At 39.0% G+C, this 14319-nt stretch overlaps 1 protein-coding gene across 4 annotated transcripts; it reads right to left on the bottom strand.

Annotated features, from left to right (window-relative positions):
* Window positions 1–2294: 2294 nt before the first annotated feature.
* On the bottom strand, window positions 2295–13664 carry LOC137941157 (uncharacterized). 4 transcript variants are annotated; one of them, XM_068786446.1, is made up of 9 exons: window positions 13548–13664; window positions 12411–12856; window positions 10572–10760; window positions 7312–7404; window positions 7025–7207; window positions 6837–6939; window positions 4019–6735; window positions 3299–3918; window positions 2295–3124 (listed from the first exon to the last, which is right to left on the bottom strand). In XM_068786446.1, exons 2-9 carry the CDS (start codon window positions 12639–12641, stop codon window positions 2971–2973), a joined length of 4290 nt encoding a protein of 1429 aa, XP_068642547.1. In that variant the 5' UTR covers window positions 12642–12856; window positions 13548–13664; the 3' UTR covers window positions 2295–2970. The 4 variants fall into 4 exon arrangements, with proteins under 4 accessions (XP_068642547.1, XP_068642548.1, XP_068642549.1 ...); XM_068786447.1 differs by lacking the exon at window positions 13548–13664 and adding an exon at window positions 13031–13103; XM_068786448.1 differs by having other exon boundaries at window positions 3040–3146.
* Window positions 13665–14319: the final 655 nt, after the last annotated feature.

Here is a 14319-nt window from a genome sequence, read left to right on the forward strand (position 1 = left end):
TGGTTAAAGAAAATAGAGACGTAAAAAATATGATCTTCTTGGAGTAACCCCCCTATTTTCTTTAACCAACTTGATCTGACCACTCATAAAAGAACTGTTAGAAGCTACATCTCATGCAGATGAAAAATTGGCTCCAAGTGAAGTTGTTTGTTGAATAACTAGAGACATCTTGAAATTCCCACTACATAATTGTACCTGTTAAATAAACTCCAATTGAAATTGACTATGGCAAAATTGGCTCTAAAATTCATCCTGACAATGGGAATTTCTTTTGAGGAGAAGCAACAATAAACTTCAATTTGAGCCAATTTTGCATCAGGAAGGGGTGTTGCTATTAACCATTATTTTATGAGGCCAAAACAATTTGGTTAAAGAAAATAGAGAGGTCAGAAATATGATCCTCTTTGAGTAACCCCCCTATTTTCTTTAACCAACTTGATCTGACCTCTCATAAAAGAACTATTAGAAGCAACACCCCTTACAGATGAAAAATTGGCTCCACATGAAATTGCCTGTTGAATGAACTCTCAACTAGATACATCACGAAATTCCCACTACATAATTTTGCCTGTTGAATGAACTCCAATTGAAATTGACTGTTGCAAAATTAGCTCAGAAATTCTTCTTGACAGTGGGGATTTTTAGATGTTGCAATCTAATGAGAATAACGGTAAACTTCAATTGGAGCCAATTTTGCATCTGAATTGGGTGTTGCTACTAACAGTTATTTTATGAGAGGCCATAATAATATGGTTAAAGAAAACAGAGGTCAAAAATATGATCCTCTTGGAGGAATCCCCCTATTTTCTTTAACCAACTTGATCTCACCTCTCATAAAAGAACTGTTAGAAGCAACACCCCATGTAGATGAAAAATTGGCTCCAACTGAAGTTGTTTGTTGAATAACTTGAGACATCTGAAAATTCCCACTGCATAATTTTGCCTGTTATATGAACTCCAATTGAAATTGACTGTTGCAAAATTGGCTCCAAAATTCAGCGTGACAGTGGGGATTTCTAGATGTTGCAATTTGATGAAAAGCAACATTAAACTTCAATTTGAGCCAATTTTGTATCTGGAAGGGGTGTTGCTACTAACAATTATTTTATAAGAGGCCAGAACAATTCGGTTAAAGAAAATAGAGAGGACAGAAATGTCATCCTCTTCGGCCCCTCTATTTTCTTTAATGAACTTATTCTGACCTGTCATAAATAAACTTTTGGAAACAACACCCCTTGCAAATGAAAAATTGGCTCCACATGAATGTTGAATGAACTCCCAAATAGAGACATTTGAAAATTCTCACTACAGAAGTTTGCCTGTTGAAAGAACTCCATTTGAAATTGCCTTTTGCAAAATTGGCTCCAAAATTCATCCTCACAGAGAGGATTTCTAGATGTTGCAATATGATGAGAAGTAACAATAAACTTCAATTGTAACCAATTTTGCATCTAGAAGGGGTGTTGCTATTAACAGTTATTTTATAAGAGGTCAGACCAAGTTCGTTATAGAAGATAAAGAGGTTAGAAATGTGAGCCTCTTAGAGTAACTCCCCTCTATTTTAGGTCGGTAAACCAAGCTAGATGTCGAAAAGAGAAGAAGAGGGGAGAAAAAAAGAAGCAAACAAATAGTTCTTTTCTTGCTTATTCTTATTCTTATTTTCTAAAAAGTTTATACGACACTAATTGCGAGTTCAGACATGATAAAAGTAAAACAAAAAAGGTAATGGGAACAATGTAAATACTAAACTAATTTACAAACAGTTTAGCAACAAATACAGAAGACAGGTAAAGAAGGCATGAACTGAAAAATAGATCAATTTAAAAGGTGTTGAGAAAATTTTTGTGGTGCTTTGTCGTCGCCAATGTCAATGGAAATGAAACTCAGAAATTTTGGTGGATTAATCACTGTATCAATTCACTTGAGAAAGATTTAGGTAGGATCCGAGACTCTTCTTGTTTGTGTCCAGATCAAAGCATCTTTCTTTCAGCTCCATCTTTCTCAAATAAATTGATACTGCGATAATTCACCTAAGTCCAGAGGTCATCTCCGTTGGCAAGTCATTGAGGCCCTAAACTCCAAACAAAATCCTGTAAATTTCCAGGAAGAAATTCCTTAGATGAGCACACTGGCTCTTACGCTGAGAATTAATGTGGCCTAGAGACAAAGAAACGGGACTAGAGAACCCTTTTTGAGTGTGAGACAATTCCGCAAATGTGATCACCAGATCAGCAAGGCATCAAGTGCGTCAGTCGTCTCTAGGTCCTGCAAGCGCAACCATGAGACAAGCAAAACATGCTCGATGAACAGCAGAGATGGTAATTGTCGAAAGTAGAATTCTATTAACATTACTGCTCCCACACAAAATTCAAAAACACAGAAGCCCCCAGTCATCCACTTCAGAACTGCTAAGCTCAGATGCCTTCCCATCAAACAAAATGCAATTAAAAATGTCATTCTCAAACTGCCAGCAATTCTGTACAAGGCAAAAGTCCACACAAGCCAACATTTAGTAACAACAGCGTGCACTGAAAATTCTCCTTTTTTTTTTCTTCTTTTCTTCTTCTTCTTCCCTTTCTAATTTGTCTTGAAAATAATATGCTACATATATAATGTTTAAACAGAAAAGGAGGAAAGGAAAGGAAATCTCTATTACAATATGACTACTGAAATGAAGACCTCTGTTATGCCTTGAAAAGAAATCCTAACATGAATAACTGAAGTGAAATCCTAAAACTGAATATCAGATGTCCTACAAAAGTTACCTAACAACTTAATGAGTGAGTTCCTTAATTCTTGTCCCTTTCCTTCCCAACTGTCCTTCTGCTATACCCTCGTAGACCAGGTACGTTAAAAATGACTTGGTAGTGTACATACAAACACTAATTGTGCTACTGACAAAGGCTGCTTCCACTTACAGGAGAAAATATACAGAAAGAATGAACGTAACAGAGGGGCCCAGATCAGTGTTTAAGAGTGAGGGCGAGAGAACAAGAAGGTCTGGTAATGGGAATGTTTGCTGTTATAGCTAGTGTTCCCACCACCATTACCACCTCCCTGGTTTTGAAATGACAGAGGCGGAAAATCCTCATCTTTCAACTCATACTTCCTCTGGGCCGCTGATCTGACAAAATAATCAAATCCCCCTGTTAAGATGATACATTAACAGCATCACAAGCGATCCCAACTGAAGAATACACATGAGTATCACCATCAAAGAAACAAAAAAAAAAATATATATATATATATAAGGCAAGCAAATTTGAAAAACAAAATTGCATTTCCCTAAAAACTGTACCTCTGGAGTTGTGGTGATGATGGCTGATCAGGTGATGAACGAGTCGGGGAATCTTCATCTCCATGGTATGTGCCACGCCTAGGCTCAAACACAGTCCTGGCAGGACCCACATCACCCAACCGCAACTCATCATTCGCACCTGAAAACTGTAATGGCCCAAGTGAGCCAAACTCGAGCTGCTCCTGAGGGGGGGCATAACTGCCAACATTATGATCATAAGAATACAGCATGACAACAGACGGAACAGTAGACCCACTTGGCGCAATCCCATTTGAGCTCATTGTTGGCACCTGATACATCCCATAGGCCATGTTTGCAGATCCATGTACAGAGTTAGCAGGGTTTAATGGTCCACTTTGTGCTTGGTATGAATTATAGAGAGATTGATCATGCCTGTAGGAATCCCACTGCCGCTCAGACCGAGAGTCAGTTGTCAACCGGTCAGATCTTGTATTAGGCTTCTCAGCTTGGCCACGCCCATGATTTCGCCCAGAAGCACGTGATTTTGAACTGGTGTTCCAGTTCCCCTCTCTCTCACCATGGTCAGTCCTATCATAGTTGTAATGCCCTCTGTGATTCCTTGAGTTTGAAGAATGTCGCTCTCTGTAAGAAGATACCTTCTGAAAACGTAATGCAGATTAGAGAACAAAACAAAAAACTATTACTAATTCCAAAGAGTGAAAGCGAAGAGCGATATCATGATTTGGAGTGTGGCCTTACAGGGTTTGGCAGATAGGTTCCAGTACCACCACGATATCTAGGTGCTTCATCTCCATAACGTTGATAAGCACTGGCAGGTGGCCGACTAGACCCTGGCTGAAGAGGAGCAAAGGGAACAAGACGGGGGGCCCCATAACCCATCACCTGAGTGAAGAGGTTCAAGTTGCCTGAAAGAGGTCTTCCAGGCCCAGCCCATGGACAATGACCCTGTAAATAGACAGGTGGGACAACTACAGGCGAAGGACAAATCAGAGGCCCATGGTAACCTTGATTTTGACAGGATCGACCATATTGCAAATTTTGCCAGTGGCTCGTAAAGTCACTGTTAAGAATATCAGGCTTATGCAGCTCTTCGGAAGCCCCTTTGATGGGTTTGGAACTTGGGAGCTCAAGGCTCTCTGATGAATCAAAGTTCTTATCAGATCCGTGCAACTGTACACTGCCTTCCACTTCATCATACCTATCAAATTGTGAGGTTGATCCATCTGGGTTTCCGGTTTCAGTTGGAAAGTTATACACAGGAGGCATGATAAAGAAAGGAACAGGTGGACCAGTTGGGTAAAACGCAAAGGGCAACACACCAGAACCATCCATAGATCGCTGCCGTGAACCAGAAGAACCAACAAGCATTGGACCAATAGGAATCATCGACTCTGATCCACTTATTTGAGACGGATCATAACCAGGTAATTGATGACTACCAAGATGTGGGGGCACCACAGATGTAGCTCCTCCTGTGCTCCTTTCTGATATTTCAGCATTCACGGTCGAAACCGGAATCCACTCCCTGCTCTCATCGTCTGCTTGAGAAGACATATTATCAGAAGATGATGGAGCATCATACTGCCACCCACTTTTTACTTTCCCATAAGCAGATTGAACTGATGAAGCATTCACTTTTCTCCCCCTCTTATCCCTAGTTGATTTTGAACTTTTAACAGATGAACCATCCCAAGAACTCTCTGAACAGGGTTTACTCCTTGACGAGCTAGCCTGACTAACAGCAACAGATCTGACATTAGCACTTCGATCAGTGGCATAACCATCATTTCCTCTCTTGTTCTGATGTTGAAAAAGATCAATGTGATCCTCTTGGACTAACCCCCCTCTATTTTCTTTAACAAAATTGTTATGACCTCTCATAAAAGAACTATAAGAAGCAGCACCCCTTGCAGATGCAAAATTGGCTCCAATTGAAGTTGGCTCTTGCTTCTCATCAGATTGCAACATCTGGAAATTCCCACTGTCAGAATCAAACCCCCTGATGGTGCTCGCATCCTGTTCATGCCAATAAGCATCACCATCCTCCTGCTTTGCTTCTATCAATCCCGAATTTTCATTACCAGATTCTGCCACTTCTTCGGGATTTGATGCTAAACCAACTGTTGGGAAATAATGAGGTACAGAAGATGAGACAAGGCCTTGAGAAAACTGCATATTTGATCCCCAAGAAGGCTCAATTAGGGAAATATTAGCAGGAACCATCCCTGCCACATTTCTTGGTCCATAACCCATTGAAGCTAGAACAGAAGGTGATAATGGAAGAGGAAGGTGCGTAGAAGTCAAATTCAAGGGTACCTGAACCTGCCCACCAAAATTATGTAGCCAAGAAGATGCAATCATATTGACTAGATCTTGCTCTTCTTGGTGCATTTCCATTGTTTCTGAAACAGATGCAAGCTCTTCTACTCCAACTGGAGACATGCTGAAATCCTCGAGATAACTATTCAAAGCATTGGAGGAATCACCTGCAGTTTCCAAGCTTTGATGTGATGGGCTGTGGCGAACAGAGGAAGGATCATCACTAGAAGATCTAGCACTATGACTGGTTGTTCCAACTTCTGAATGGACAACGCTCTTCTTCCTGCTATTTGCATAAACAAATTGGCTTTTCGCTGCTTCTTGGGCACGATTATGTCTCCCTCGGCTTGATACCTCCCCAGAAGTATCGGTAAGTTCAGGACTCGATCTTGTTCTTGCAAAGTGATACCGGCCCTGTCCTTCATGCTCACTAGTTGAGTAATCTGGACGATACGATTTCTGTCCTTTCTCAGTCTGTGTAGTCTCACTAGAGCTAATATTTCTCATGGCCTGATCAATGATTCTTGTGCTAGTCTGGTTGCTAGAAATTTTATGGCTCTGGGCACGATTAACCATAGAAGAAGTATTACCAGTCTTACACATATTTTCAACTGGGTGATTCGTGTTATTGTAAGATTGAGCTGAGATGATACCATGCAAAGGAAGAGATCCCTCCACCTGAGACTCCTTAGCACTACTATCAATATTCTTCTTTACAGCAATTTGATTTCTGAAATTCTTGTGTACATCAACAGAAACTGATTTCAAAGGTCGTGGGGGCCAAAAATCAGGATGAGGAGCATCAGGACGAAGGCCACTGCCATGTCTATCCCATGTGTTCATGAAAAACTGATTTACTTCTGCAATCAGGTTCTCTTTTGGGCACTCCAGTAGCCTGGCCAACCTTTTAGCCCCAAATGCAAAGGCACTACGTATTCTAAAGAAATTACCTTTACTGACACTACGTCCGAGATTGTTATTTGTACGCAAAGGATCAATCACATTGAAATGTTTAGAAATAAAAGCTTGATTCTGACTTTCTTGGCCACCAGGTAAAACGGCATATACTGAGCTACAAGCATCTAAAAAGCGTTTGCTAAGCAATAACTCTCCACTATCCCTTCGAGGAGGTTCAGCTGCATGACATTTAGGCGAAACAAAAAAGTTAATACAAGTATTTTGGTGGATGCCACCAAATTATTGAATATAAAGAAGAATTAATTACTCAAGTCTGTACCTGCCATATCAGGCAATGAACTAACAGGAACTGGGCCCCAAAGACTAACACAAAAATTATCCCAATCAAAGTTACTGAAGAATTCCAGAAAACGATAAAGGACCTGCTCATATGCCAGAAGTTAAAGTGGTGAAAAATAAATAAAACACAAACAGAAATAAATTAAAAATCAATAAAATTGCAACTACCTCCAATGGTCCAGCAAAGGAATTGTTGAATACATGAAATATGTATAAAACTAAAGTTTCCAATGCATAAGTAGAAATAAGTCCATGATGAGCTCCCAATATACGACTTTCATAATAACACCACGCCTTAATCAATATAATGCTACGCTTGAACAAGTGGTTCTGATTTATCAAATGATCAACCTACACATGGGCATTAGGTAGAATTAAAGAGTCAACAACAACCAAAACTGAATAGCTTCATGCAAAAATCACCTATCCAGGTTTTCATTCAACTATTAGATTACCTCCTCAAGGAAACAGAGAGTGCATAACCCACCAAGTTGGTTAAAAGATATGTCTACAACAATGTTCTCCACAAGGCATTTAATTATCTTCACCTGTAAAGGATAAGTAGCAAAAAGGGAAGTGAGGCAATCAAAAATACCTAGCGAGAGCATTAAAGCATAGAGATGGATTACTAATTACAAAGCTCCTTAATCACACAATAAGATTGTACTTTGCCTGCAAATATAAACTTAATAAGATGAAAAAATTAATAATAGTATTACACGATAAAAGAAGAATGTCTAATGAAATTTCTTAGATCGACCGATGGATATGCAGATGTTCTACCTGAGGGGATTCACAATCTCTCATTGTAAGGGGTTCACCCTTTTGATTTGTATTCTTTTGCCTTCAGGCTTTGAAATAAAATGCCCCCGTTTTCAAAAATAAAAAATTAGAAATAAAGGAAGAAGCTTAAATAGACAGTAAAATGCAGATCACAAGATATGATGCAGATATGAATTACAAATCTTATAACCATATGCATAATGGAAGAAAAACTTCAACTACTGTGTGCACTAGGTTAGTTAGGTAATTAACAACATACAGACTTATAAGTCTAGAAGATATAAACCAAAACACATAGCCCTTGTCAGAGCTGGGTGGTTCCGTCCACCACCGATGGGTTAAGTACTCTGTTTTCCGCACTTAACAGACCGGTCTTTTGGGTTGTATTGGCTAGGCATTTGACATGGTATCAGAGCTGGGCACCACGTTCCGCGTTCAAATCCCGGCAAAAGCGGTAGGGAATGAGAATGGTGGGTGTCAAAGTTGGGTGGATCCGTCAACCACTGATGGGTTAAGTACTCTGCTTTCCGCACTTAACAGGTCGGTCTTTTGGATTGTATTGGCTGGGCGTTTGACATGGTATCAGAGTTGGGCACCACATTCCGCGTTCAAATACCGAAGGAAGCGGTAGGAAACAGGAACGGTGAGTGTCAGAGTTGGCGGTGGTTCCGTTCACCACTGGTCTTTGGATAAGTATTGTGTTTTCCACACCTAACAGACCGGTCTTGTGGGTTGTATTGGTTAGGCGTTTGACATGGTATCAGAGTTGGGAACCGCGTTCCGCGTTCGAATCCTGGCGGAAGCGGTAGGAAACAAAAACAGTGGATGTCAGAGCTGGGTGGTTCCGTCCACCACTGATGGGTTAAATACTTTGTTTTCCGCACTTAACAAACCGGTCTTTTGGGTTGTATTGGCTAGGCGATTGACATGGTACCAAAGTTGGGCACCACGTTCCGCGTTCGAATCCCGGGGGAAGTGGTAGGAAACGGGAACGGTGAGTGTCAGAGTTGGCGGTGGTTCCGCCCACTGCTGGTCTTTGGATAAGTGTTGTGCTTTCCGCACCTAACAGACTGGTCTTTTGGGTTGTATTGGTTAGGCGTTTGACATGGTATCAGAGTTGGGCACCACGTTCCGCGTTCGAATCCCGGCAGAAGGGGTAGGAAACAGGAATGGTGGGTGTCAGAGCTGGGTGGTTCCGTCCACCAGGGTGGTTCCATCCACCACTGATGGGTTAAGTATTCTGTTTTCCGTACTTAACAGACTGGTCTTTTGGGTTGTATTGGCTAGGTGTTTGACAGCCCTTAGATTTAAAAATGTCGTTCACCCCACAAGGAATATTTATACTCATTACTAGAATGGCGAAAGCTTATTAGAAAAGTAAACAGATAACAGTGGGCACTTCAGCTGAAAGAATCAAAGGGTAATAGAGTACAAAAAAAAAAAAAAAAAAGTCCACAATAGAGCAGGACCACTCAAAACTAGATCCTGATGATGGGCTTCATTCTGAGCAGAAGCATCCAATAAATGATTGGCCAAGGCAGCCACCTCCAACCCATGCACATGAAGGATCTAGCTTGCATGGCTTCCCCAGAATTAACTTCAATCTGACTAAAACATTATCAGCAGACTAAAATATTGGCAGGTTGATATGATTAGGAATAGACTCCTCATACACAATATTATCCCATTAGGCAAGGCTGCAATTAACTAGTGACCACACAGTATGCAAGGAAGTTCCTATGGAAATACAGTTTCGCACACGATCTTTTCTTACTTAAAATCTACATCTTTAAATAGATTCAAAAAGAAAATGTAGGCAGAATTGCAGGGTACTGAACAATACGTCTAAAGAGACACCTTTAAATCAGAAACATAAGATAATTCAAAACTTGGATATACTTTGAGAAGCCTTGCTAAGATGATAAAGTCTCTACCACAGATGCCACATGCCTCATCAACTTAGAAAATTTGCTATTGGATTTGTGATCAACAGTCCTTTGAACATATATCAATTGGATTGGTGCTAACTCAATCACCAATTAGCAGGTTAATCTAACTTTGAAGCTGCCATTTCAATCAGACCATAGTGTATCGTCTGCAGAATCAGATCTGAGGGATACTGAATAGGGCCAAATACCTTTTGTCATTCAGGCCATCAACTTTCATCCTAAATCAAGAAATAGTGAAGGTGCCAAACTCTGGTATTTTATCCTTTTAGTATTTTTCATCAACGACTTTACTGGAATATCTACTATATGAGTAAGCAAATGTATACGTGGAAAAATAGAAAATTTTACATATACTGGTGTTAGCACTTACTTTTTTTTGAAAAAATGAATATGGAACAAGTCCATCCCACTTATGTGCACCAATTTTTATTTTAACCATCAAATTGAAATGAATGACTTGATACTTAATTTCTTCTAACTCTATAATTATTACTTTGCCATGAATTCATAATTGATGTTCATTCAGAGATTTTCTCTTATTTTTGTCATTTTTCAATGATAAAATACAGAAAAATGACATTGTTATAACAAAATAAATGGCATTCCTGTAAATAATGTAACTTTTCTATGGAAGAAAAAGGTGGATGCAGTTGAGGTTGGCAAGAGTTGAGTCCAGCCTCCTTTCCCTCGTTTTTCTTTTGTTTATTGGTTAATGCGAACACCCAAGATATCACTAACACCATTTTCAAATATCTATATCTATATATATATATACTAACACCAATGAGACAATCCAAGACCTCACATTAGAAAACTCGAAGATCAAACGCACTCAGTTACGAACATCAAAGAAGTTTCTATGTTGCAATTGACCCTTTTTAATGAAACAAGGCAGGCTAGAGATTTGCCCATAGGGTAATTTTCCAGCCAAGAAATCAGCAACATTAGTTGCATAAAAGAAGGAAATATAGAGATTTACATACCTCTGCCTGAATGTACTGAACTTCTTTTACACGGAACTCAGCATTTTCGCTTTTCTCTTCTTTTTCAAGCATAACGCGAACCTCTTGCGCCCAGGAATCCTTCAGATTTTGATTTTTACTGAATGCAGTCAAGTCAATGTCTCCATCAGGCAAGTAGGTCTTCAGGGGTACAGAGCCAAAGGTGAACACCTGTAATAATTACGAGCATGCACAAGAAAAAGAAAGCACTTAAAAAATTTAAGTGGAGTACATAAAATGACCTCATAAAGAAACATTGGAAGAAACTAGTACATCCTATTTAGATGCAACAGGGTAACTATTTCCACTTTCTTTTACAGAAGTTACATAATTCTGGTCAAAGTGTTGTCTCTATATATGTACATACATACATACATACATACATACATATATATACACACATATATACATATATATATGCATGTATGTATATGTAATATTAAAACTTACTATAAGAAAAATTACTAGTATGGAATATCCACACTTTCCCATGCATGTGTCATTCAATAAGAACATTTTGTTTGAAATAGTAACAGTATTGCAGTGTTAATCCCCCACATTGCAATATATTAAGCCATTGATCCACAAGGTTTGCATAGAATACAAGGAACACACAAAGGACATATCCGCACGTTACAGTCCATTAAAATGTTCTGCAGTCTGTGACACAGAGAATTTTTTCTTTCTGTTTTATATGGAGACTCCAGGCAATCTCAACAGTAAAATTTAATTTTAAAACACCATAACAAGATGGAAAGCAATGTACCACAAAACAATATTACAACTTACATGTTTGAAAGTCAAACACGAAAATAAAAGACACCAAAAGAAAGGTATTTAGAAGAGATTATTCAAATTAACCAGCCAAAGGAAGGAAAATACAGTCACATATCCATTCAAAACTGTAAAGCAGAAAGCAGATTCTTTTAAAACATAACTAATGAGCATATAGATTCTGGACTGAAATATCCAGTTGCAAAATAGCTGGTCCACATATACAGTCATATCTGGTTTACCTTTTTCTGGAAGATACATCGCATATCTTTGTATCAAAATACAAACTTGGAATCCGCAAAAATAGAAGAGAACAAAGTGGATATAGATTTACGTGAAAGATATCATTGATGGCCAAGCAGTTTGATCTACTGGAAACATTCACTGACATAATATTTATGGAAACACTAAATTTAGTGATTCCTTGATCCCTCCAAGTTATAGTTTGCTTATTAGTGAAAAAAAGTGTCATAGAAACAAGAAACTAAAAACACATAGTAGAGAAATAGGAAATATTTCCGTAAAGAACCAAGCTAACCACAATTTGCTAGATGAAAGTTTGCAACAAAAGAAATGAATGACTTTACATGAAATTTGAAGAACAACCATAATTCCCACAAAGAAAAGTAGCACAGAGACAAAAACACATAAAAACAAGAGTGATGAAGATATCAAAAGTGAAAATCGCCATTTAAAAATAAAAAAGTATGTCCAATTGGTACAAATCTCTCATGCCAACTGATTTACAGCATTATTAACAGATTTTTAACTCATAGCAGCTTGGAACATGACAAATTGTCTGGATGGCAAACATGAAATAACGGGTAACAGAGGAGAAAAAAAACTTTATGCAAATAATGGATTAAAACAAGAGTAATCATAATTTGCCTGTCTGTCTATATTCCTAGTCACACGTTAATGATGTTGAAAGTCATTGCAGTGAAGTAGACCAAAACCCAAACATCATACAAACTTTTTTAGGGAAAAAGGACATGATACAAACTTTTAATGCAAATTACAGCAGAGAACCAATAGTGAATGGCTAACCTGACATGAGAAACACTTCACGATGAGACGCTGCACATAATCAGCCACAGCATTTCTTCGCTCTTCAGAAGGTTGGTTGGGCTGTATGCAAACAATGAGTTCTGCAGTTCTCTCTTCAGCTTTTGACCATCTCTCAGCATCAAGCACTCTAGTCACACCGACTGCTTCATTGGGCAGGAGGCCATTGGGCAGGAGGCCACTTGGCTGTGCCCAGCCTTCATGATCGCCCATGCAAGACTAACCCGTAAACGAACCCGTAATGTCTCACAAAGCCCCTCTCTCTTTTGAGAGAGCCCTTTCCAGAAAGTGGAGTCTCTTTATATAACACAATCTCAATCTTAAGAAAGCAGCACTATATCCAAGCCCTCACAAATAGACATTGCAAATAGCGAGTTGCACTGAAGTTAAAAGTCGTACCTATATCACAAAGGTTTAAATAACGAACCCTATCCAACAACAAATTCAAAATTCAGTAACCGCACCTGCAAACTGTTTAATACCACTAAAGATAAAGCAAATAAACATCATCTCAAGCAACAAAACAATCAGAAAATACGAAACCAATTTAGAAAAAGTCACGCAACAAAGTCTCAATACAAGCTTCAATATTCACATTTCACCTTCAACTAAAAGAAAGGACGGAAAGTCTTTTAGCTGGAATTGGAGAGAGAAATCCATTTAGCTGGAACAAGAAAGCTATAACCCTAACTCCGATGCAACAACGCACATTTTCTCAGTATGAAAAAAAAAAAAAAAAAGTTAAAGGAAACAAGATAATCTACTTTGCTGAACAAAAACACAAACGCGCGTTAACAATAATATTTCGCACCATCACCTACAATTAACATAAAACCCTAACAACGATGACCGAAAATTCCAAGAAACAAAACAGGTCCCACTCTCAAGATTAGTCAAATGCTCATTCAGCCGCATTCCGCAATACGTCGCAAAGGCACAAAACGCGTGAACCCACACCCGATCAAAATCACAAGCAAAAATAAGGTAAAAAACGCACCATAGAAAAGATAAAAAAGCACAAAGAAGAAAGAAGAAAGAAGAAAGAAAGAAAAGAAAAAAAGAAAAACTCGACCGACTTTCAACAAATGCGACACAAGGAATCAGATCGCTCGAGATTACCGTAAGTTTCAGTAGCTTTGTACAGAGGCCTCAGATGACGATACGAGAGAAGCAGAAGACGCAGCCAGAAGAAAGAGAGAAAAAAGAAAATGAAAGAATAAAAAAAGTGGAAGAGGAAAGAATGAGAGAGAGAGAGAGAGAGAGAGAGAGAGAGAAAGCAAACGGGGTTTACTGGATTACGGTATTCCGTTAAGTTTTAATGGAAGTTGGATCCCTTATCTTGGGGTCTTCTTCCGTCTCTCCAATGATGGACGGGAAACGCCCTCAATGCTCATTCCCTCGTTGCTTATTGCTCAAGGACGGGCGTGTGCACAGGATTGCCAACCTGCGCCACCCTCGGCCATGAATAGGATCCCGCTAACGTGCGCTGTAAACCATTAATTCGTCTCCATTGATGTTGAATCTAACGCTCCTAATCGTTAAATTTCCCCAAGGATCTCATCTTAACGGTTACAATTATTTCATCGGTCTTGGGAGGATTCTGTATTATTACTATCTAATTACTGCATGGTTTTATTTGGAAGGAATCATAGATTTACAATTAAGGCCAAGATTGTTGTTGTTAAGGGAGATTATTGGATGCAATTAATCTCCATAAGTGTTTGCTTCTTTCATCCAGGGTTATCCAACCTCATCCAGTTGAGTTATGGTTCCACTCAGCGAGTTGGAAAGCCCAGAATTGAAATTTTGAAGATCCGTTGTATCTTGGGAAGAGATCGCCAAAAATCTAGTGCCCACTAGTGAGTACCTCAAAAGAACATGAAAGTGGATG

The sequence above is a fragment of the Aristolochia californica genome, unplaced genomic scaffold (assembly GCF_029961685.1).
Source record: "Aristolochia californica isolate CCGP_79_NKW_82.1479 unplaced genomic scaffold, dmAriCali1.0.hap1 SCAF_9, whole genome shotgun sequence".
Classification (NCBI taxonomy): Eukaryota; Viridiplantae; Streptophyta; class Magnoliopsida; order Piperales; family Aristolochiaceae; genus Aristolochia; species Aristolochia californica.

What these genes read in the sequence shown, in the direction of transcription:
- LOC137941157 (XM_068786446.1), bottom strand. Translation starts at nt 12,641, where the DNA reads ATGGGCGATCATGAAGGCTGGGCACAGCCAAGTGGCCTCCTGCCCAAT. An exon ending in CCTTTGCTGGACCATTGGAG is followed by an intron (nt 6,940 to 7,024) that starts GTAGTTGCAATT and finishes GCATATGAGCAG; the next exon opens with GTCCTTTATCGTTTTCTGGA. An exon ending in TCATCACCACAACTCCAGAG is followed by an intron (nt 3,125 to 3,298) that starts GTACAGTTTTTA and finishes TTATTTTGTCAG; the next exon opens with ATCAGCGGCCCAGAGGAAGT.